Source organism: Lepidochelys kempii, chromosome 1 (genome assembly GCF_965140265.1).
Source record: "Lepidochelys kempii isolate rLepKem1 chromosome 1, rLepKem1.hap2, whole genome shotgun sequence".
NCBI lineage: Eukaryota > Metazoa > Chordata > Testudines > Cheloniidae > Lepidochelys > Lepidochelys kempii.
In genome coordinates this window covers 50,333,242-50,357,355 of record NC_133256.1, presented here as the reverse complement: position 1 = coordinate 50,357,355, position 24,114 = coordinate 50,333,242, and the positions used below count along the sequence as shown (strand labels likewise).

General features: G+C 42.3%; 1 protein-coding gene across 3 annotated transcripts in view; it reads left to right on the top strand.

The window, feature by feature from the left end:
- Window positions 1-24,114, top strand: part of DCLK1 (doublecortin like kinase 1) — a 324,515-nt gene that overhangs the window by 172,205 nt on the left and 128,196 nt on the right. For all 3 annotated transcript variants that reach the window (XM_073341871.1, XM_073341880.1, XM_073341902.1), the window contains exon 4: window positions 4,721-4,820. In XM_073341871.1, coding sequence (XP_073197972.1) covers window positions 4,721-4,820 — 100 coding nt within the window. The remainder of the gene's footprint in view (window positions 1-4,720; window positions 4,821-24,114) is intronic.

The window sequence follows — 24,114 nt, the reverse complement described above, 5'->3', positions numbered from 1 at the left end:
AGAAAGAAATTTACTCCTCTGGTATAGCAGCGCACAATTAAATGCACGATTGAGGGGGTGGAGGCTAGATTACATCTGATTGGCAGCAGGATACCAGGGCATTTTGGCTGTTCAGTATGGAAATTCACAGGTCTGTGACTCTTGATTATAATGATGGTGACTTGTGCTGATATAATAATGTGAGATTGTTTACTTGTTTCTGAGGCATTAGGCTAATACGTGACACCACAAGCATCTGGTAAAGACACAATAGCTATGTAGCTTTGGCTGTTTTTGAACCAAACGGTGCCAACAGTAACATCTTCTGTTCATTTACAGAGGGCACTCTTGTAAAGAGAATCACCATAAAAAATGCTGCTTTGCTGAAAGGCTTTCACAGCTTGATGATGCAATTGTCACCATGGAGATTTCATTCCAACAGAAAAGAATGAATTCTGTGTGGTTCTGCTTTTGAAATGTGTAAACAGCAGATACCTTCTATTGCCTTTTGTCTAAATCTTCACCTTGTAAGATAACTTGGACCAGAACATAGGAAAGGAAGTCTATATATGTTAATGGTAAATTTTATTTTTCATAAATAGCCTGATCTCCAGGGATGAGATGTACATAATGGCAGATTAACGAAGTGGGCATGAATAACAGACTTTGAGCCAAAGACAGTAGGGAGGGAAGTATACTTCCCTCAGATTTGAGAGAATTATTCAAACACACTGCTCTGTGAATTTCAGTTGAAGTCTGATTCTCTTTCTTTAAAGAGGAGCTGCCTTTCTGTATTCTCCTGTGGTCCATGTTGAAGGCAGCAGGCAGAGACTGCTTTAAAATTTGCGTTTTAGTGTTGACGTAATACTTTTCGGAAGCATAGTCAGTTTGCCTGGGCAACTTGTTTCACAGTAATGACCTGTAAAAGGAGCCAGGTGCAGGCTGATTACTCTCTGATTCAAACAAAGCCAAGAAACCACTCTGGATGTGTAACAGCTGATCGCTTTGTTTATCTTTCTCTGGCATAGTCTCTCAAGGGAAGTCCTATCTCTTGACTCATTTATAACTAAACTACTGAAAAATATACTTTAGGGAGCAATCTTGCAATGACTGGGGGGGGATGAACAAGATGACATAAGAGGTCTCTTCTATCTCTGAATGTGTTATGATTATTCAAGAGCAGACAATGGGTATCAGTTACAATTTTACCATCCTAATGCATTACATGATACTGGCAATCATTCAGCCAAGTGAATGTCACCAGACTTCTTACAAGGTTTGTCTAAAGAATTTTGGAGCAAGCTTTCCATTTCGGGTGGATAGTCTTGTGTTAGGGAAGCTCCTGCTAGCACTCGGAAAAACAACTGTATGACAGCACTTTAAAGTTGTAGTTTGGGCTGGATCTTGGGCTATGAAGCCTAGCCAAGGTATTACTTAAGTTGAGTGGGTTATTTTGTGTTTAGCTTAATTCTGCTCCTAATAGACATCAGTTAAATCAATTTTAAACCCTGTTTAAATCATTTTTTAGAATTTCCATTTAGCCTTATGCAGTAACTGTGATTTAAAATCATATCTGTAGTAAAAGCAGTGCAACTTTGTGTGTAGACAAACTCCAAGTGAACAGTGTTCTGATTACTATTACTTATTTGCTAAAGTCTGCTACTGTGCTTAGGGCTGTACAAAACACACAAGTGTGACAGATTTATGTTACCAATCTGCCTGGGGCTTCAGGTGATCAGGCTGAGTCCACAGGATCTTTAGGGAGGAGATGATGCAGCACACCACCTAACTGAGTTTTAAAGCTTTATTGATAAAATAATAAAATAACAGCGGAGAGCGCTGGGAGGGTGAGGGGGTTCCCCACGTCACTCAGAGGAAGGAAGAAAGCATTAGTGCCCCAAGCCCGAACCCACTTTCGTACTCACACTGGCCAGGCATGGGTGTAACATAAGAAGGAGGGGGGAGGGGTGGACGGGAGTTCTTGTCCAGTACACAGGTCGTTCAGGGTCCGCTGCTAATCTCCGAATTGCTCCAGCTCTCAGGAGGGTTTTAAGTCCTGGGATCCTTTGGGGATGTTCCATTTGGCAACCTCTGTTCCTGGTGCTCTTTGTGCCAGTCCAAACCGGCTTTCTGTGGTCTTCTCTGCTTTCCCAAAACACAAGGGCTCCAGGGATGTGCAGCTCTGTTCCCCCCTTCGTCGTCTCACCTGTGTTTTCCATTTCTGCAGCCCTGGTTCAGTGTACTTTTTCTTTTCGTGGCTGGCTGAGAGATAAACGCAGCTTCAGACTTTTCCTCTAGTGCCGTGAACCTTGGACTGGGGCCGAGGTCTTATCGTCAGACTGAGCTTGCTAGCTACAGTGTTGAGTTAACCCGTTCTCTGCTCTCTTTCTCCTTCCCCCTTTGGCCTCTCACAGCCTGCAAAAGAATCTTCCAGTACCCACTCACATCTTTGACCCTTCCCAAATTGCCCTGTGATACTTGCAACAACGTTAGCAATATACAATGCTGATCTCCCTCCCACTGAGGGGGGCAAGTGGGCGTGTGACACAAGTAAAGTCTGCCATTCCCCCATAAAATATAAAACGTAGAAGATACACACTCAGGAAACAAGGTGGAAATAGACTATTGGTACTTCTTAAATGAAGTTCTAAAACTCAGTACGTTTGTGAATATTGCGGTAAGGATGGGTGTTTTAAAAGGAACTTGACTGAAGAGAAGGTTGAGGTTTGCAAATTGTTTAGGAAGGGTGTGCCATGAGTGGGGGCAGTGTGGAAAAAAAAGCAGAGTTGGGAAGTAGGAAGAAATGACAAAAGAGGTATTTGAGGCTGGCATCATTGGTGGAGTATACGTTGTGGGGGGAAAACACAATAAGAGGTTAGGTGGTACATGTAGGCTAGTGCTCCAGTGCCAAGGTGATGGGTGTGGTGTGAAAACTTAGATAGAAATGCAGTTTAAGGACTTGAAGGTAAGGATGAAAAATGTGAACTCTATACGCTGCTTAAGTGACAGGTCAGTGGAGAGATACAAACTACTGCATCTCAGTTACTCCTTTTTTGTCTGCTTCTGATCTAGCCTGAAGCATTCTATGTCACAAATCTGCCATGGTCAAAAGGTGTCTATCCATCTATCGATCTGTTTTTAAGGTTCTCCATGTAAATAGACTGTTACCTTTCAAAAATCCTCAAGCCTTTTGAACTTCCCAATGAGGTGTGGTACCATGGTTCTGCATGAGAGATGTACAACCATTGGCTTTTCAGTCATTAATGTTCCTCTGCTAAAAACAAGAACAACAATCCCTTCAGAAACCTACCCACCCTCAGTGGTTAATTTGGTCACATAGGGATCTTTTAATGAAGTAGACACTGAAGGCAGGTGTTTCCTGCTTTGCATGGTAGGGGGATGTGGTTCAGTGGGGCAGCTCTCTTCTCCTCTTGATAACCATTACAGCTCCTATTTCTGCCATCGGCCCTCTTCCAATCTTGTCATTCTGAATTCACCTGCTCTCCCATATTATTGTGGAACTCATAAAAAGTGAGTCTGCTCCCTTTGCTGACGGTGCAGCACGACTGGATAAATGAACGCTTTTCATAGAACTCTTCTGTCCAGATGTTGGTACCAAAAAATTTAGTTTTAAGGTGTTCTATAAAGAAAAAAAATTTAAAATGTGGTCCCGCGTTCTTTGCCAGATGTGGGGCAGCCAGAAAGAATATCATTGTTTACCACATCAAAAAGAATAAAATCACCAGGAGGTAATGATGTTGAGGTTCCTAAAAGGATATTACAAGTAATATAACTTTAAAAGCTCTTCTCTAATCTAATCTATATAATTCACACTGTGCCCTCTGTTTTTTAAAAGGTAGTTAGATTTCTAATTTGTTTTTAGAAGTTGTCAAAACAGGATCAAAATGGCCAAAAGACAGAATTTGGGAACACTGCCAATCTTTTGCTGGAGCTAGCGAAATAATTGTAGAGAATGGAAAAATTAAACCTTTTATTTAAAGTGAAGTTAAGAGTGAATATAATGAAATACGGCTTTGGGTAAGGACATCTCAGCTATGAACACTAATCTACCCTACCCCGATTCTGACTTTCTATATCAGCTCTTTTTTTTTTTAAAAATCTTTTGCTCAACATGAAGTCAAATTCCTGGCTGGTACTGACCTGATTGCTCAGAGGTATGCCTGCTAGGAGGTGGTTCACATTTCTATGGGTTGCTGTTTGGAGGAGGTGAAGGGGATAGTGGCAGAGAATATGTAACTGCTTAAAATGGGGTTTTCCCCCTTTTAGGGGGAAACTGACAAGGCATATCTTCATTGTCACACAGCTTTTGTTGAAATAGCCACAGTAAATTTTGCCTGAAAAACTGTTAGCTGATTACCTGCTGTCAAAGAATATAAATGTGAACTGTAAAAGCAAATTAATTATGTGGTAGCTACTGACTGCAACCTCATATGGAAACAAAAGGCTCTAACCTCATACCATAGTGATACATCTTGTAGTAAATGTGACATTTAGATCATGCTATCTTCTTTAGATCTCTCTTCCAGCAATGTCCATAAAAATGTTTCTTACTCATAACAGATAGTCAAAGCTCTGCTTTGAAACTTCTCTGGAGAAGAATCTTGGTTGATTTCATTAGACTTGAAGAGTGTTCATGCAGCTATAGACTTGGAGGAATTTATTGTTATTATTATTATGAAAGATTGCATGTTGAATGTATTCCTTTCCTTTTCCTTTGCAGGTGATCTGCCTTCAGGATTTCTTTGGTGATGATGACATTTTTATTGCATGTGGACCAGAAAAGTTCCGATACCAGGATGATTTCTTGCTAGATGAAAGTGGTAAGAAAATAGCACATTTTAAAAAAGACACAATATTAAAGTGTGGGGTAGCTTTCCAGATCTTATTTAGCCTGTAAAATAAGGCCAAAATGGTGTCAGCTCAGACTACAATACTAGTTTTAGATACAAAATCAGGATGTCTCTTCTTTAATTTTGATTTCTAATACAGAAAACAAAAATAACTGAAAGCTTATGATGGGCTTAATAAGGGCCAATTATCAGCTAACTCAGAACAAATCCCTATTGAAAACAAGTTCATAGTAATTTTTATAGGAAATGGGGGTGGTGTGAATGGTTAAACTCCCATTTTATATGGTCTTTATTTTAAATCAAATTTGAATGGTCATAGATCTTCTACTTATCCTTCTTGGCTTATCTCCCATGTACATCTATTCTAGTTTGACATCACAGAATTGCTTAAAATTGTCTCTTCCTCCCAACCCCAGTAAGTGCTTTCCTCCCAGGCACTCCCATCTTAAATTTTTGGAATCTGGATTTTGGTAACACCCCAGAATTAGCATGAAAAAGGAAGCTATGTTGTATATGGAAGCCAGTTAATAATGATAAATTAAGACAAACTCCCCACAGAAAACTAAATGAAATCTGTGTTCATGTAAAAGTCTCTTGGAATCTGATTGTGTAACTTCACAAGAGCAAATAGACTTTAGAGGAAAACATGTTTTTGGTCTGAACTTGCCTACCCTTTATTAAAGGATGTTTCTAAGTGCTGGACCATGAGTAGCAGCCAAGGAACCGTAAGTTGTCTTGCGCATAAGGAGAACATAAAAATAAAAAGGGCTGCCAATTATCTCATTCGTTTGTGATGTAGTTCAGGAACCGATGAAAGGGCTTGTTTTTCCTTCTCCTTGTCCAGATTTTTTCCTCAGCAGCTGGATGAATGTATCTTCAGCACCTTTTTTTCCTCTTTAAATAATTTATAACATACTATCTGAGTCTAGCAGGAGAGTCCTTTTACTTAGAATAAGGAGAAATGCACAGATATTCATTGTAGATATGTTTAAGAATTACTACTTTCTGATCTTTATATAATATATATATATTCAACATGTAATAGAAAATGCATTTGTATTTGTCTGACTAATTGAATTGGAAGGTTTGGAGGTTTTTTTGTTTTTTGTTTTTGGGTTTTTTTGTTTTTTGTTGTTGCTTATCTGGATCCAGACTTTTGAGTTTTTGGAGGGTGGGGAAAATCCTTTATCAGTACCTATTTTATAAGCTGGGAGATGTGTGTGAAAAAATAGGTAATACATACTGGTAAGCAAGGAAAGTTAACATTCTGAAGCACATGCACGCACTCACATGTACACGCCTTACATCAGTATAGAACCTTTCATTATAGAGCTAATGTGAACATTTTACACAAGGATTGGTTTGTCCTACATTGACATGTACTGTAGCCTCCTCTGAGGTGCAGTATGGTAACTGTTGAACAGTAACAGACAAATTTAGGACAGGAGTTGAAGATGCAAGGGCAATTTAGTAGGCAGCAGTACAGTTTCCCAAGCTGGAATGTAGCCAGGACAGTAGTGCTAAGTATTGCCCTTACTCATGTGAAGAGAGCCAAGTGATCTTTAATGACCAGGACCGCCATTTTGTCTTATCTGCCCCTGCACAGTGTCTCTTAGCACCACTCTGTAACCTTTGTACAGTGCTGACTTGGAGAGAAAAGTTTCAGAGTAACAGCCGTGTTAGTCTGTATTCGCAAAAAGAAAAGGAGTACTTGTGGCACCTTAGAGACTAACCAATTTATTTGAGCATAAGCTTTCGTGAGCCACAGCTCACTTCATCGGATGCATACTGTGGAAAGTATAGAAGATCTTTTGATGCACACAAAGCATGAAGAAATGGGTGTTTACCACTACAAAAGGTTTTCTCTCCCCCCACCCCACTCTCCTGCTGGTAATAGCTTATCTAAAGTGATCACTCTCCTTACAGTGTGTATGATAATCGAGTTGGGGGTGGGGTGGGGGGAGAGAACCTGGATCTGTGTTGGAAATGGCCCAACTCGATTATCATACACATTGTAAGGAGAGTGATCACTTTAGATAAGCTATTACCAGCAGGAGAGTGGGGTGGGGGGAGAGAAAACCTTTTGTAGTGGTAAACACCCATTTCTTCATGCTTTGTGTGTATAAAAAGATCTTCTATACTTTCCACAGTATGCATCCGATGAAGTGAGCTGTAGCTCATGAAAGCTTATGCTTAAATCAATTGGTTAGTCTCTAACGTGCCACAAGTACTCCTTTTCTTTTTGGAGGGAAAAGGGGCAGCTACGTTCCCAAACTCCTTCATGTAGATGTTTTGTGGGTCTCCTATCAAAGTGTCGACTTGGCCTGACTCTCTATAGTTCAATTTGGCTGACATAATAGCATCCTGTCTGCAAGGATGTAGTGTGTGTTTTTGGAACGTTTACACTTAAACCTTTATTGTCTAGGGACAAAATAAAAATAAGCTGTAAATCCTCATGTGCTAGTGGGGCACTGTGTTTGCTTGTCAAATATAGAGAGCTTCAAAGAACAGTCACAGTTTTTATGTTAGGAATTAGTAAACATAATAAAATCTGACCCCAAAATACATTTTTGTTTCATTGAAGGGTGTGAAGTTTTGCAGCCTCTTAATTAGTTCAGCATTTTTTCTTAGGTTTTTACAATGCTGAATTTGCCCAAGTAGCCTACAGTTGATGTCTGACACACCTACCCACACTTTCCAGAGATTAATCTCCCTAGGGCTCTCAAGCTGTTACAGATTAAATAAGTGAGCTTTCCAAAAAGTTTGTTATGAAACAGTGCAAAAATTATTTATTAAAAGTCTGAGTTGCATTAAGATTATTAGCAATGATTGAGTTTCGCTCCAAATGGGTGAGAATTGGCAGGTCTGCCTCAGCTTCCCTGGAAAGCTGCTGGAAATATCACTCCAATAGGTTTTTTCACTACATTTCTGGTACTTCCTGATTACAGCCAATTCATAAGAACTATACTTGTTAGTTTGGCCTAAAAAAAGGAAGTGAAGAGGAGCATGACTTGAAGAAACTGAAGGTGGAGGGTGGGAAATTAATAGTCAAAGCTTTTTTGAACTTTAATGTTCTGCTTACTTTTATTCCTATTTTATCAGGAAAAAATGCCCATCCTTAGCTCAATGTTTCCTTTACTTGTTTTAATCTGACATGAAAAGGCATTGCATACCCATCAGTGATCAACTGGGGGAGCGCCTTTAGTTATTCATTCCTCTTAGAGGGAAATATATAGTCTGTATTGCATGGTAAGTGCTTTGATTCTCTGTCCCTTGACATTAACCTTCTAGGTATGGTACTCAGATTTCATCCTGTTAAAATACACAGTAAATAAAGACCCCACCACAAGACTTCCTGGCAACCATATCAATATTTGATCTAATTGGTAGCTCATCCTTCCATGAATAAGACTATAGCTGAGCCAAAGACTATGGGTGGGTTCATCTTAACACTGAGGAGTAGATATTCATGGTTTTCCAAACTTCAGTGAATAAATGGTATTTCTGTTCATTATTTGATTTTATTTAAAAATTTAGCGGAACATTCTGATATCTACCTACTTTCTATATTTAAAGAAAACTGGCACTTCGTAAATACTGATTTTGTGCTATATTACCTCTGTGATATATATAGCCACATATGCAGCTGTAGTAGCTGCTATGTGGGAGGCCCAGGTACTTCAGTCAAGGAGCTGTACTGACCTTGTTTCTGAAGTTGTTTGCTGGCAATAGGATTATATAACAACTGGCAAAAGGTCAAATACCTTTTATGCATTGTCTTGGCTTTCCCAAGGACCTGTACACACAGGGTGTCATCTTGTGATTGCAAAACATTAACATCAAATATATGCACTAAAATCTCCTAGTTCAGGACTCTTTTTGTGCGGCAAATGATCAAACAAAGAAAAAAAAAGGGATTATCAATGAAGTACATTCAACTTCAGTCAGATTATCAAGCAAATATGAAACTTCCTCAGTTCTCCAACCCTCCAATTTCCAATTTCAAGTGTATCTGATACCTTAGAATATAGCTATAGTCATCTTTGTGGCAGGAGCATGAATAGTTCACTATTTTAGGTACTCTTCCTTTGAGCCCAAAATTGCCAGGATTGCTGATGAAAACTGCCTGATGAACATGGGGTTCTTAAACAGGAATATAAATAGAAAGAATAGAGTAATGGCAAGAGGACAGCTTGTTATAATACCACTTTATGTTGACAGAGAGCCTATGGTGCTAGATCTAGAGTCTACCTGAGTTTGTACAAACTTCCAATGCCAGATCTTCTTTCTTAGTGCTGTAAAACATCTGTAAAAAGTTGTGTGGTTTGGTGATGTAATATGTTTAAGTTTCATCTGTTGCTAAAGTTGGTTCAGTGCTTCGAAGCTATAAGCATCACACAGTATAAGTGTAAAAGTCTTGTTCATCTCCTATTGAGACACCTCCTATAAAAAGGCTACTGCAAAACAGTCCAAATTAATATCTGCTGCCAAGCAGAGTTCAACAAATATAGAATGGGTGGATGCAAAAACAAGTTCAGATCACTTGACAAGAACAGATATTAATGTTAATGGAAACAGTGATGAAAATGATACTCTTCTAGGGAAGAAATAAGACTGGACTCTTTGAAACCTATTTCACCTTGACTTGCTGGCCAATGTTACTCTTTAGCCTAAGTTCTTTGAGCCAGCAGCTTTATTACATCCTCTTGCCAGGAGAAAACATTGTGCCAGGAAAATCTGATTACTATTTCACAAAGGAAAAAAAAAAAGGTTAGAAGTATCATGTTTATACCTGGTAAGTTCCTGTAACCTTGATTATGTCCTGCCTGTGAAAGGGAGAAAGGGAAAAATCAATCACCATCCCCATCTGCTCTGATTTATAGAACACAGGCTGATGTGTTGAGCAGCTTTTTGGCTGGATGCAGGAGCAAGGAGCCTGCTGGCTTTGGCAGCGAGAAAATTACCATGGGTTCTCGAGACTCAGAGATATAACTGTACTTTCAGTAGAGGCATACATATACAGTTTTCCAGTTCAATGTGATGTTTTAATATGTTGCCAACTGCCAGGCTTGAGCGAGAGAGATTCTGTATATGAGGCAGAAACAAACTAGGGCGTGATGAGCTAGGCTTTTACTGTATATAGAGAACTTTTATTTTAAGAAAATGACAACTCTCCTCAGTACACTTTCCTACATGATGCAAGACTGTCCCACTCCGAGTTTTGTGGCAGTATATGATGAGTACTACAGCTCATTATTGACTTGCTCTGGTTCTTGTGGTATTGAAAAATATCTTGAATTGCAGCTAATTGTTTAAAAAAGAGGTTGTTTCTCTTGACCTCTCGAAGTTGAAATGTTAGGAACAGACTGTTAGCTGTATAAAAATCACTGTTGATATAATAGTGAATAATAATCTATTAAATAAAGCCTTTTTTCCTCTTCAGGAATTATCCACTAGCATTTTGATTATTTTATAAATATGTTCATTATTTGAATGTTTTGAATGCTTTATGCAATCATACATATTTCATAATCCTACACTATATTTGCAAGCTATTTGCTTTGTTTGTGCCTTTGACTATTTGGTATTATGTCTCTCTGTATTGTATGTGTCATAATTATTTCTGTAATGCACTTCATCTTTTTATCTAACACACTTTCACAGAAATATGGGGTTAGAAGGGACCTCAAGAAATCATATAATCCATCCCTCTGTGCTGAGGCAGGACCAAGTATACCTAGACCATCCCTGACAGGTAGTTTATTTAACCTGTAATGAATCACCTTGAGTGATGAGGATTCTACAGCCTCCCGAGCTATCTGTGCAGTGTAGGTGTGCGTGATCAATAAGTTATAAGGCACTGATTCTGCTCCCTGAGTTGATGATTAAACATTTTATAAACAGGAGGAAGGCCATCAGAGAGTCAAAAGAACCACATGGACACTTAACAGCCTACACTTTCACGCAGACTATTTGCATACATATTTACATAGCTGACACTTCCTATGAATGTTTCTGTGAACAAAAGGTTACCTCTGTCTAGTCACAGAAAATGATTGCTTAGCATTTATATTACTGTAGCCTGTCATCAAAGCCAATCAAATAGGATAGTTAAGTTGAAGCTAATTCACTTTGTAGGTTGAAGCAAACATTCTTTAATTGTTGGACTAAAACATTAATCAATAAAGGAGAGCTGTTCAAAAAATAGAGTTATTTCCATTAAATATTTTGAATGACATTATTTTTGGAACTTTTTCACAGATAATTTTGATTTTTTTTTAAATGAAAATTTTGTCAATTCTTTTGGTCAAAAGATCAAAACTTCACTGAAATCAAACTGTTTTCACAAAACCTTTCAATTTTGATGAAACTGTGTTTTTTCAAACTGGAAAAAAAATTAGTGTCAAAATTTCAACCAGCTCTAAATAAAAGGAAACAAATGTGAAGGTGTCCTTAGCATGAAATCAGCCACTATAGTGATGACCCTACAGCTATTGCAACAGTGATCAGTTAATGCCGAAATGCAGGCAGAATGTATTTGCTTTTATATTTTTCATTTTTTAACTGTAACAGTATTTTATTCTTTTTTGTATCATAACCTCTTGGACTTAATTTAGACACTGGGATATTGGAATTGATCATTGCGAGGAAGTGTTGTCACTGTGAATGAGTAGCTCTTCTCCCCAACATTAAGTATCTGTTATATTTTCAAATGCAAAAAGATTATGGTCCTGCTTCTAACTGGCAGTTCCATGCACAAATTAATGTATATGACTATGGATAAAGCAAGTAAAATTGGTATGCAGATCTTCATAAGTGTTTTGTGAGCACTTGAACCCCTAACTTGCTCATGTGATACCTGCTTTTGCACATATGACTTCTTGTTTTGCAGCCTAGGAGCCTCATCTGAGGCTTATGTGGTGCCCCATTCAAGCGCACAGAACAGGACTGTTCTTTTTGCTTTCTCAAGGCAATGACTCCTGACTATGTTAAGCTGCTTTGAGTGTGCTTGGAGGGACTTTCATCCATCCTTTCATTTCACATTGATAAGATTGCAAAATAAAAGAAAAAAAACCCTACAAAGTAGTTGTGTCTTATGAATTAGCTGTGACTCAGTCTCCTCTGAGGCCCTTTAAGCTGTTCAGTGGCTAGATGATATAACTGTAGTTTGAGGAAATAGAACAAACTTCTTCAAGTGGTGGTCCCTATATTGATTCCAAACGTGGGTGCGCATGTGCGCCATGTGCTGGAGCTGGAAGGTTTTAGTAGAAGTGTCCACTGACCCACATGTGCATCGTGTATCCCCTCATGCTCTCAGCTGAGGATATAATAGGCTGTGCGGGTCAACGCCTGTCCAGTTCCCTCTTACTGCCATATGGCCTGAGTCAGAACCCCTGTTCCTTTGTGCTCTTAGCTTAACTAAGAGGGTGACCTTCCGTCTGTTTTTTTTTTTCTTGTACGTAGTTGTAGATAACTTTTTTACTGTGTTTGGTATGTGTTCGTTGTTATAGTTAAGTTTGCATAGTTCTTCCCCCCACCCCCCATTTGGGGAAGTCCCCCCACCCACACACTCTTGGGGACTATGCCATGGCTTCCAGGCTTTAAAAACTGTGCCTCTTGCCTGTGTTCATTTTCTATGAGCAACGAGCACCAGCATTGTCTGTACTGCCTCGGCAAGGCCCACATTGTGGCCCATTTGTACTGTCTGGAAGTCATTCCTGCTCCATATGCGGGAAACTAGAGAACTTCACTTTTGGACGTTCTTAGTGCTGGCTTTGGGATCCGGGACCGGTGGAACTGGCAGTGCAGTGTCCATCACCTGTGGTGAGAGCCCTTCCAACTACCTCCACAGCACTGGATCCGGCGGTACCAAGGAAGTCGGGCAAGACCCACCATGAGACCAAGAAACATGGCCATGGGCATAAGAGCAGATCCCCTTTCAGGACTGCTCAGAAATGCAGCATGACCTCCCTGAGCCGTGCCAGGTCAGGTGAGAAGTCATGTGCCAATCCTGCTGGACCGGCTCCCAAACTCCCCGGCACAGAGGATAAGGAGAAGTGCAGGAAGGATCTGCTGATACAGGCATGTCTCTTGCCTATACCACCCACACCACGTGGACCTTGGGGGTTGTCCGATGTGACTCCTCATACTCTCAGTCACCTAGAACTGCTGCTGTGAATAGATCCCCAAGGACAGTTGGGTACTAGAGATCATCCACCATGATACTATATAGAATTCCTGTCGCTTCCACATCATCAGCCCCACAGCTGTCCCCTGGGGGAACTCCTCCCATCAAGACCTCCTCCAACAAGAAGCTGACGCTCTTCTCCTCAAAGGCAGCATAGAGCTGGTCTCACCTCGCTACAGGGGAAGGGGTTCTAGTTCCTGTACTTCCTTATCCCAAGAAGGGCAGTGGGCCTTCGAGTACTCAATACCTTTATCCAGAAATCCAAATTCCATATGATGACGTTCACATCGATTACAGTAGAACCTCAGAGTTATGAACAACCTGGGAATGGAGGTTGTTCGGAACTCTGAACAAAACGTTATGGTGGTTCTTTCAAAAGTTTACTACTGAACATTGACTTAATACAGCTTTGAAACTTTACTATGCAGAAGAAAAACACTGCTTTTAACCATCTTAATTTAAATTAAACCGGCACAGAAACAGTTTCCTTACCGTATTCAGTCTTTTTTAAACTTCCACTTTATTTTTTTAGTAGTTTACATTTATGTGTACTGTACTGTATTTTCTCCCCCCGGCCACCTCCCTCTGCTACTGCCTGATAGTGTACTTCTGGTTCCAAATGAGGTGTGTGGTTGACAGGTCAATTCATAAGTCTGAGGTTCTACTGTATCCTTTCCCTCTCCCCAGAAGCCTGGTTTGTGGCTCTCGACATGAAAGATGCCTAACTTCCACATCACGACTGCCTGGACAGCAAAATCCTGATCGCCTGGCAAGTGCTGATGTCCTTCATGGGTAGTGGACTTGACCCTTCCCAGGTCCTGGTTGTTACTCCTTTCAAACCTCCTACACCACAAGCCATGCTCTCAACAGACGCCTTCCTCATGGTTTGAGGAGCTGACCTCGACTGCCATACTGCACAGTGTGTCTGGATGCCTTGGGAAGCCAGGATGCATATAAACGTCCTGGAGCTGTGGGCGGTCCACCTCACCTGCCTAGTATTTCTTCCCCTCATACAGGCCAAGGACATCCAATTACTCTCCTACAACTTTGCAGCAGTAGTTTACATCAAGAAACAGCGTGGTGCCAAGTCTCCCTAACTCTTCAGATTCCATCCACCTTTGGACTGGAGCATCAAATATCAAGTCTAACTCCAGGCCACATACCTCCCAGGCACCCAAAATGCCCTGGCAGATATGCTTAGCCGGACACACTGAACCACAAGTGGGAGCTGAAGGATGCCACACTCCGGTGCCTCTTCTGCCAGTGAGGCACCCCGCACTGGGACCTCTTTGCCACCTGAGAAAACCGCAAACTGTGGGGGAGTACTCACAGGGTGACCCCCTTTTCTTTCCGTGGACAGGGTCCCTCCACTATGACTTCCCCCCCTTCCCATTCTTCCACAAGTCCTGCCCAAGGTCCGCCGGGATCAAGCGACTGTGGCCAAAATGGGGCTGTGAGGATCACATCAGTTTGGTTCAGACCTCCTAAACCTCTCCACCCACACACTACTGCACGTCTGCATGCTAAGAGATCTCCTCATGCAAGACCAGGGCCGACTCTGACATCTTAATTCTGGCCCTCTTCGCCTCACAGCTTGGTTTTTGGATGAACTCGGGAATAGACAGAGCGTGCTCCACCACAGTGTGATGTCTCCTTACCTAGAGCAGGAGGGCATCCACCAGGGCCTGCTCCAAGACAAAATGAAAGCGCTTCATCTCCTAGGCTCACCATCACCAATGCCCACTGCATATGATAGCCATACCTATTATCCTTGACTACTTTCTCAAACTCAGTCGGGCCTAGCACTCAGCTCCATATGGGTCCACCTAGCAACCCTCAGTGCCTTTCTCCCCCTGATGGGCAGTGCTTTTGTGTTCACACCCTAACACCATGCACTTCCTAAAAGGTCTGCTGAACACCTTCCTGCCCATACTCAAACACACACCCTCATGGGACTTTAATCTCATTCTCTTCACTCTCATGAAACCACCCTTTGAGCCTTTGACAACTTCCTCCTTTTCCCATCTTTCCATGAAACTAACCTTCTTACCTTGGCTAGATGGGTCAGTGATGGCTGACCTGCCCTTACATCATCTATCACAAAGATAAAGTTTCCTTACCTCTCCACCCTTAATTCCTTCCTAAAGTGCTGTCGGAGTTCCACCTAAATCAGTGTATCCACCTCCCGGAATTCCGCTCCAAACCCCGCACCTCCCACAAGGACAGGGGGCTCCATCCCTCAACATCTGATGTGCACTGACATTATAACTTCACCAAACCCATGCCTTCAGCCCATCACCAAGACTCATTGTAGTGATTGCTGACCATTTTAATGGCTAAGCCCCTCTCCTCACAGTGCATTTCCAAATGGATGTCCAGGTGCATTTGTGAATGCTACACACTCAACTATGTAATGCCCCCGATGTCATCATGGCAAACTCTACACTAGCACAAGTAGCCACATTGACTCATCTCACCAACATCTCTTGAGAGGACGTTTGTCGTGCAGCGACGTAGAGTTCCGTACACATTTTCATGTCGCATTATGCTATCACCCAAGCGGCAGCTACAGATGCAGCTGTGAGCTGCGCTATACTACAGACCACGCTCCTGAGAACATCCTTGTACCCATCTCCACGCTGCTCACTACTCACCCACATTTGGAATCCATATAGGGACTCACTCAAAGAAGAGGAGGAAGAGGTTCCTTTCCTGTAACTGGAGGTTCTTTGAGATGGGTGGTCTGTATTTGGATTCCAATATCCGCCCTCCATCCCCTCTGTTGTGGACTTGACTGCTCAGTGGTAAGAAGGCTCCTGGAGAGACGCCAAACCACATGGCCTATTATGCCCTCGGCTGAGAATGAAGGGACACATTACACCCATGTGGGACAATGGATACTGCTACAAAAACCTTCCAGCTCTGGCGCATGGATGGCACACATGCACACCCACATGATTGAAATCCAAATAGGAACCATGAACCTGTAACAAGCTCCAGTTACAGGTAAGTAACCTCCTCTTTTGATTTCAGAGTACTTCTGAGATTGGCCTTCCTTTTCTAGTTTTTGGGTTTTTTTGTCCATCTTGTTATAATTCATTTCCTCTCTGTTGTTAATTGACTCATTAGTTTTTATAGGAAATTTAATGTAAAATAAAATACTTGTAGTCTTGGCCAAGTCCATTCTTCTTTGTATTTATTATATTCCATGGATCATTTCTACTCTAGGGACAACTGGAATCTGAACTGTTTGCAAACAGAAACACTTTATGACCCTTTGCCAGGTAATTCTTTGACTTATGTGACAGGGTGAGGCCAGATGGCTACAGGAGAGTGATAGAAGGCAGATATATTAGCCCCAGGTTAAGTAGGTCCCTTTCCCCTGGGTAAGGTAACAGGGAAGGCTCCAGAACAATCAGGAACTTTCTGGAAACAATTAAGGCAGACAGGCTGATTAGAACACTTGCAGCCAGTCAAGAAGCTGCCAGAATCAATTAAGGTAGGCAGGCTAATCAGGGCACCTGGGTTTAAAAAGGAGCTCATTTCAGTTTGTGATGTGCGTGCGAGGAGCTGGGAGCAAGAGGTGCAAGAAGCTGAGAGTGAGAGGGCGTACTACTGGAAGACTGAGAAGTACAAGCATTATCAGACATCAGAAGGAAGGTCCTGTGGTGAGAATAAAGAAGGTGTTGGGAGGAGTCCATAAGGAAGTAGCCCAGGGAGTTGTAGCTGACACGCAGCTTTTACAGGAGTCAACTGTAGACAGCTGCAATCCACAGGGCCCTGGGCTGGAACCTGGCGTAGAGGGCGGGCCCGGGTTCCCCCCATCCCTCCATTCCCTCAACTCTCTACTTGATACCGGAGGAGTTGACCTGGACTGTGGGTTCCACCAGAGGGGAAGGTCTCTGGCCTGTTCCCCGATCTACTAGGTGGATCAGCAGAGACTGCGGGGATTGTTCTTCTTTCTTTCCCCCATGGTGGCCAGTGATGAGGCTAACTGAGCGAATGGCAGATTTGAGCCACGAAAGTGGCCAAACTGAGGGCTGCTGTGAACCTCTGAGGTGAGCAAATCTGCCAATAAGCGCAGGACTCGCCAAGGCAGAGGAGGAACTTTGTCACACCATGTAGTACAAAGAAGTTTCAATTTTCTCTCATCATCATGAGTTTGTATGATGTACCTTCAAGATAAATGGACTTTTCAGAGTTCTCTGCTTCATCATTTAGTTTGAAAACCTGAATGTACCATGCCATCTATTAGAATGTGCCCCAAAGACCTGACTCTTCATCAGTTGTTGCTGGTTGGTTCAGAGGTTCCTGCACTGGGACAAATGTATTTAGTGTAATATCACGTTAGAACACCCTGACTCCCCACTTCTTATACTTGGATATTTTAGGTCCTAGAGGGGGAGAGATACCAAAAGGCTTTGAATAAGCACACATTTTTTTCTAACCAGAAACGTCCACAGATTGTTATACTATCAGGATCCTTTGAAAGAGCATAATTATTCAAAATTAATAATTCATTAGCTTTTAGAAAGTAGCAAACTTTCTAAAGGCATATGAGGATAATATATTCATCCTTACTATTCATTAAAGCTTTTTTTTTCTTAATCTTATCAAACACAAACTCTCGCACACCAGCTGAGTGTCAAAAACAACCTGGAAAATATTTCAAAGTGCTGAAATCAGAAGCACAGTACATCAGTGGTAGGTGTGCATGCCATACATATTTATATACGTTGTTTACAAGCACAGGAATATTAAATATAAAAAATACATAGTAACCTTACTGCAAAGATGTCAGTACAAAACCACTGTATACTGGCTCCAGTGAAGTCCACTGTAAACACCCTCTTTTATGACATATTCTGGAATACTGGTACAATGGCATATGTCTCCAAAAAACAAACCTATGGAAACAGTGGATTCTCCTTTCCTCCTCCTCTCCCCTTACAAATTCAGTGTGATGCATGTCAATTCAGTGCAAAGGAACTCTTCACACTTCAAAGGAACTCTTCACATAGCATAGCTCATTGCAGGACTGTATGCTAATGTTCTGTGTGGAATATTTTAAGGATGACTATGAATTAAGAAAGTTTCCATGGCATTGAACACACGTAGGGGTGTGTCATGCGGCTGTGATTTGAATTCAGCAGTTCTTCAGTTGGAGATTTATCTTTTTAATTTTGTTTGGGAAAAATTATAACACTTGTTTTATGGAAGGAAAATCCTGTAGAGTCTTGAAATGGATTGAAGCAAGATCGGGAAAGAACCTGTGACTGCCTCTTTTTTTGCTGATGTGAGGAAGGTGCAAGGTTGCTACTCATTAGCAAGGGGAGGGCAATTAGAAAGCAAAGGAATTTAAATCTCTTGTGTATCTTGTTCTGGCACTCTTCTAATCATTTAGGACTGTGACTGATTGATTACCAGCAGAAAAACAAGGCAAGGGAGTTTCTAATGAAGACACATGGTCTGGGAGGAGGAATTGTCTTGGACACCTGTAAAGAAAGACAAGATTCAAGGGAGGTGGTTTAATTAGGCTGTAACTTTATTATGTAACTCTTCTGGGAACTATCCAGCAATAATTCATACAGTGCAGGTCATGATTCCTTCCTTAATCATTTCCACCTGGCGGGGGGTTGCTGTCAGCCACCCAGCTTTCCACACCTGATCCCAGCCTTACCTCTGGGTCCCCTTGTGCCCACTCTCTCTTGCAGGTAATGTCTTCTCTTTCTTTTCTTGGCCATCCCAGTCTCCTGACCCCTGAGGGAGTGCGAGTACCCTTAAAGGAGTCACTACCCTTTTTTCCCCATTAGTCCAGACAAAGACCCCTCACCTTGGAGGTTTCGGGGTTGCACTCTTACCAAATAACAGATTCAGTGAAGCAAGATGCATGTGGGATAGTTTCCTTCTGTCACTGACCTTGCATGGTGTCATGCTCTCGTTCTTACTCGCACCTTAATATCCATTAAATAGATGAGAGGTGAGGAAATGGGCTATCACAATCCACGATGGGATCAGCTGATATGTAAGTACTGGTTACTACACTGGAGGACTGGAACGCAGTAAATATCGTACTGTTGCCCCTTTTTGACCTGAGCAGATAGTCAAAGTTGGGTGTTCCAGTTGGGAGTAGAAATTGGTGATACTCAGCTATTTCTTAGCAGTTTTCATAGAATCACAGGACTGGAAGGGACCTCAAGAGGTCATCTAGTCCAGTCCCCTGCACTCATGGAAGGACGAAGTGTTATCTAGACCATTCCTGGCAGGTGTTTGTCTAACCTGCTCTTAAAAATCTCCAGTGATGGAGATTCCACAACCTTCATAGGCAATTTATTCCAGTGCTTAATTACCGACAGTTTTCCTAAAGTCCAACTTAAACCTCCCTTGCTGAAATTTAAGCCCATTGCTTCTTGTCCTATCCTCAGAGGTGAAAAAGAACAATTCTTCTCCCTCTGCCTTGTAACAACCTTTTATGTACTTGAAAACAGTTATCATGTTCCATCTCAGTCTTTGCTTTTTCACACTAAACAACCCTAATTTTTCAATCTTCCCTGATAGGTCATGTTTTTCTAGACCTGTAATTAGTTTTGTTGCTCTTCTCCAGATTCTCTCCAATTTGTCCACATCTTTCCACACAATACTCCAGTTGAGGCCTAATCAGTGTGGAGTAGAGTGGAAGAATTATTCCTCATGTCTTGCTTACAACACTCCTGCTAATACATCCCAGAATTATGTGGTGTTTGTGTGTCTTTTTTCAAATAGTGTTACACTGTTGACTCATATTTAACTTGTGGTCCACTATGACCCCCAGATCCCTTTCTGCAGTTCTCCTTCCTAGGCAGTCATTTCCCATTTTGTATGTGTGCAACTGATTGTTCCTTCCTAAATGGAGTACTTTGCATTTGTCCTTATTGAATTTCATCCTATTTACTTCAGACCATTTTTCCAGTTTGTCCAGATCATTTTGAATTTTAATCCTATCCTCCAAAGCTCTTGCAACCCATCCCAGCTTGGTATCGTCCACAGACTTTATAAGTGTACTCTCTATGCCGTTATCTAAATCATTGATGAAGATATTGAACAGAACCTGATCCAGAACTGATCCCTATGGGACCCCACTGACTATGCCCTTCCAGCATGACTGTGAATCACTGATAACTACTCTCTGGGAATGGTTTTCCAACCAGTTATGCATCCACCTTATAGCAACTCCATCTAGATTGCATTTCCCTAGTTTGTTTATGAGAAGGTCATGAGAGACAGTATCAAAAGCTTTACTAAAATCAAGATATACCCCTATCTACAAAGCTTGTTTCCCTGTCAAAGAAAGATATCAGGTTGCTTTGACATGATTTATTCTTGACAAATCCACGCTGACTGTTACTCATTACCTTATTATTTTCTAGATGTTTGCAAATGGATTGCTTAATGATCTGCTCCATTATCTTTCCGGGTACAGAAGTTAAGCTTACTAGTCTGTAATTCTCCGGGTTGTCCTTATTTCCCTTTTTATAGATTGGCATTATATGTGCCCTTTTCCAGTCTTCTGGAATCTCTCCTATCTTCCATGACTTTTCAAAGATAATCGCTAATGGCTCAGATATCTCCTCAGTCAGCTCCTTGGGTATTCTAGGATGCATTTCATCAGGCCCTGGTGACTTGAAGACATGTACTTTGTCTATGTAATTTTTAACTTGTTCTTTTCCTATTTTAGCCTCTGAGCCTTCCTCATTTTCACTGGCATTCACTATGTTAGATGTCCAATCACCACCAACCTTTTTGGTGAAAACCGAAACAAAGAAGTCATTAAGTATTTTGCCATTTCCACATTTTCTGTTATTTCCCCCCATCATTGAGTAAAGATCTTACCCTGTCCTTGGTCTTCCTCTTGCTTCTAATGTATTTGTAGAATGTTTTCTTGTTACCCCTTTGTCTCTAGCTAGTTTGATATTGTTTTATGCCTTGGCCTTTCTAATTTTGTCCCTACATACTTGTGTTATTTGTTTATATTCATCCTTTGTACAAAGTGTGTACAAAGTCCTGTGTGTCTGAATGCAGAGGGAATCAAATAGCAGGAAACAGTTACTTTTGCTCACACCATCGAGAACTTTTTTCAAACTGCACCCCACCCCAAAAAACCTCTCCCCAGTTTTCTTTCAAGGTCAGCCACACATTTTCAGCTACTCCTTCTGTGTGTGTGTGTCTCTCTCTCTGTCTCTCAGATCCCAGGCACAATATGCAGTTGAACCTTTCTCCCACGTGGTACTAGTGTCTGGGCAGACTCTATTAGGCCTTGTTTTAACTCTCTCTTACAACTGACTTTAAATGGAGAACTCATTCACACATCAGTTTCAAGAGGTTTTAACTTGACCATAACAAAGTTTTACCCAGCTCATAACAGTACCTATCTTTTAAAAATGACACTGCAGTGATCATGTGTAAGTCTACGATTTTGTTGCAGAGGCCACTGAATCCGTGACTTCCAGAGACCTCTGTGACTTCACCACCGTGGGTGGTGTCGGGACTCTGTTGCTCCCTATTTTGTCACAGATATTTTTAGTAAAAGTCACAGACAGGAAAATGGATGTCTATGAATTTTTCTTTACTGGTGACCTGTCTGTGACTTTTACAAAAAATATCTGTGCCAAAATCTTAGCCTTAAATATGTGATATGTGGACCAAATAGCCTTACTTCAGGACCAGGTAAACTGATTGATTGAAATGATAATTAAAAATAGAAATATAAAACATCTAAACGAACATACTATGTTGATTTGTTCCTATCACAGTGTCTATGAAATAAAATTTTGCCTCAGTAACCTACTAGAGTTCTTTGAGCTTGTCAACAAAACAGTTGATAAAGCAGAAACCAGCTGATATAACTTACAGAAGTTTCAAAAAGCCTTTGAATGTATTTTGAGTGGCTTTAGCCTCAAAAGAAGCTATTAAAGAAACTAAGTACCCAAGAGGTAAAGCATTGTTGTAGATTAGAAATTGGGTAAGTAGAAAACAGAGTGGAGAAAATTTGGTCAATTTTGGCAACAAATAAAGGGGGTGGGGAGGATGCTCTAAGGTGCCACGTTAGGACTGGTGGTGCCTAATAGACACCAATGATCTGAAAAAAGGTGGTGAATAGTAAAGCTAGTCAGGATTTTTTCAACTGATTTTTTTTTTAAATAAAAAAAGAGCAATTTGTCAAAATCAAAACTGTTTGGAAAACAGGGTCAAGCTTGGCAAATTTCCCAGCTTGAAGAAATGTTGAAGGAAAAATGTTTTCAAAATGTTGAATCAGAATGTTTCAACTTTTTTCAAAATGAAAAACTCCAGTTTTCCAGTTTGAAACGACTTTTTTAGTTTCAAAATTCAAGCTAGACTGAAAAAAGGTTAAAAAAAGAAAAAAGGTCAAAATAGAAATGAAACATTTCAAAATCATCAGAACAAAATGTTTTGATTTACCCAAAGTGGAAAGAAGAAATGGCTTTTCAGATCACAGATATTTTTGAGATTTTGACTTTGTCCCAATTTAAGATGGAAAAAAAAATTCAAACTCTCAGGTATTTGTGGGTCAAGAATACTCGTTCCTACCCAGCTTTAGCGAACAGCACAGTGGCAGCATTTGCCAACAGCAAGTTTGTGTTAACAAATGCAATATAAAGCACATTGGATGGAATTATTTCAACTATTTGCACATATTTCTGTAACCACTGAGGGGAAAGTTCCAGACAGCCATTCTGGACAGCACTTTGCTCTATGTCAGGTCTGCAACCTATGGCATGCGTGCCACGGATGGCACGTGAGCTGATTTTTAATGGCACGCTGCTGCTTGCTGGGTCCCAGCCGCCGGCCCCACTCAGCCTGCTGCCAAACCCAGGCCGGCAGCAGGCTGAGTGGGGCCGCTGGACAGGATCCCAGCTGGCAGCAGCATGCCATTAAAAATCCTGCCCGCCCCTCAGGGGCAGGGTGAAGAAGCTTGGTCCTGCTGCTGCAGGGCAGGCAAGGTCCCCCCTCCCCCGCCTCTTCCGCCAGCGTGCTGGGTTCCTGCCCCTCCTCCTCTCCCTCCCTCCCTCCCTCCCTGCCACCAATCAGCTGATGGCCCTTGCGAGGAGGGGGAGAAGCAGAGCTGCAGCATGCTCACTGCTCCGGGGAGGAGGCAGAGAAGAGGTGGGGACGAGGCCTTGGGGAAGGGGGGTGGAATCAGGGCATATCCCCTCCAGCCCCCTGCCATGAGCTGCTCTGGGCAGGGGGCTGGGTGCACCCCCATGACCCTAGCCCACACCCCAAGCCCTCTGCCCTGACCCCTGCACCCCCCCCACACACACCCAGCCCTGACTCCAGCACCCCCACACATACCCAGCTCCCCACACCCCATGCCCTGACTCTTGCACCCCCCACATTCCCACCCCAACCCTGAGCACCAAATGGGAGCTCCTGTACACCCCCCCCCCATTGCCACCTGCACCCCTCACACCAAATGGGAGCTGCCCAGGTAAGCACTCCACACCCAAACCTCCTGCCCCAAACCTGAGCCCCCTCCCCCATTCTAGCTCCTGGCCAGTCCCTACACTCCAACCCCCAGCCTGATCCTTCATCCCCAGTCCTGTGCTCAGCGCACTCCCACCCTCATCTCAGTGCAGAGAGAGAGGAATAGAATGGGCTAGAACCAGGGAGAAGGTAGGTACCCACTCTCAGGGGTGGCAGGTTTGTAGAAATTTTGGTGGTGCCCAGAACCTGCCCTCCCCCCAAACTCTGCCCCCACCTGCCTAAGGCTCTGGGAGGGAGTTTGGGTGCTGGGCGCAGGCTCCGGGCTGGGGCAGGGGTGCAGGAGGGCATGAGGGGTGCAGGCTCTAGAATGGAGTTTGGGGTTAGGAGGGGGTGCAGGGCTAAGGATGAGGGGTTTGGGGTGTGGGGGATGAGGGCTTTGTCTGGGGCTGGAGATGTGGGTTTTGGGGCATAGGAGAGGCTCAGGGCTAGGGCGGAAGGGCAGCCTGCCCTGGCCCCATTGAAGGGGGGCATTAGGACCCTGTGGCAGCAGTTGATGCCGGAAGCCGGCAGAGCCAGAGTCTGCATGAGCTGCAG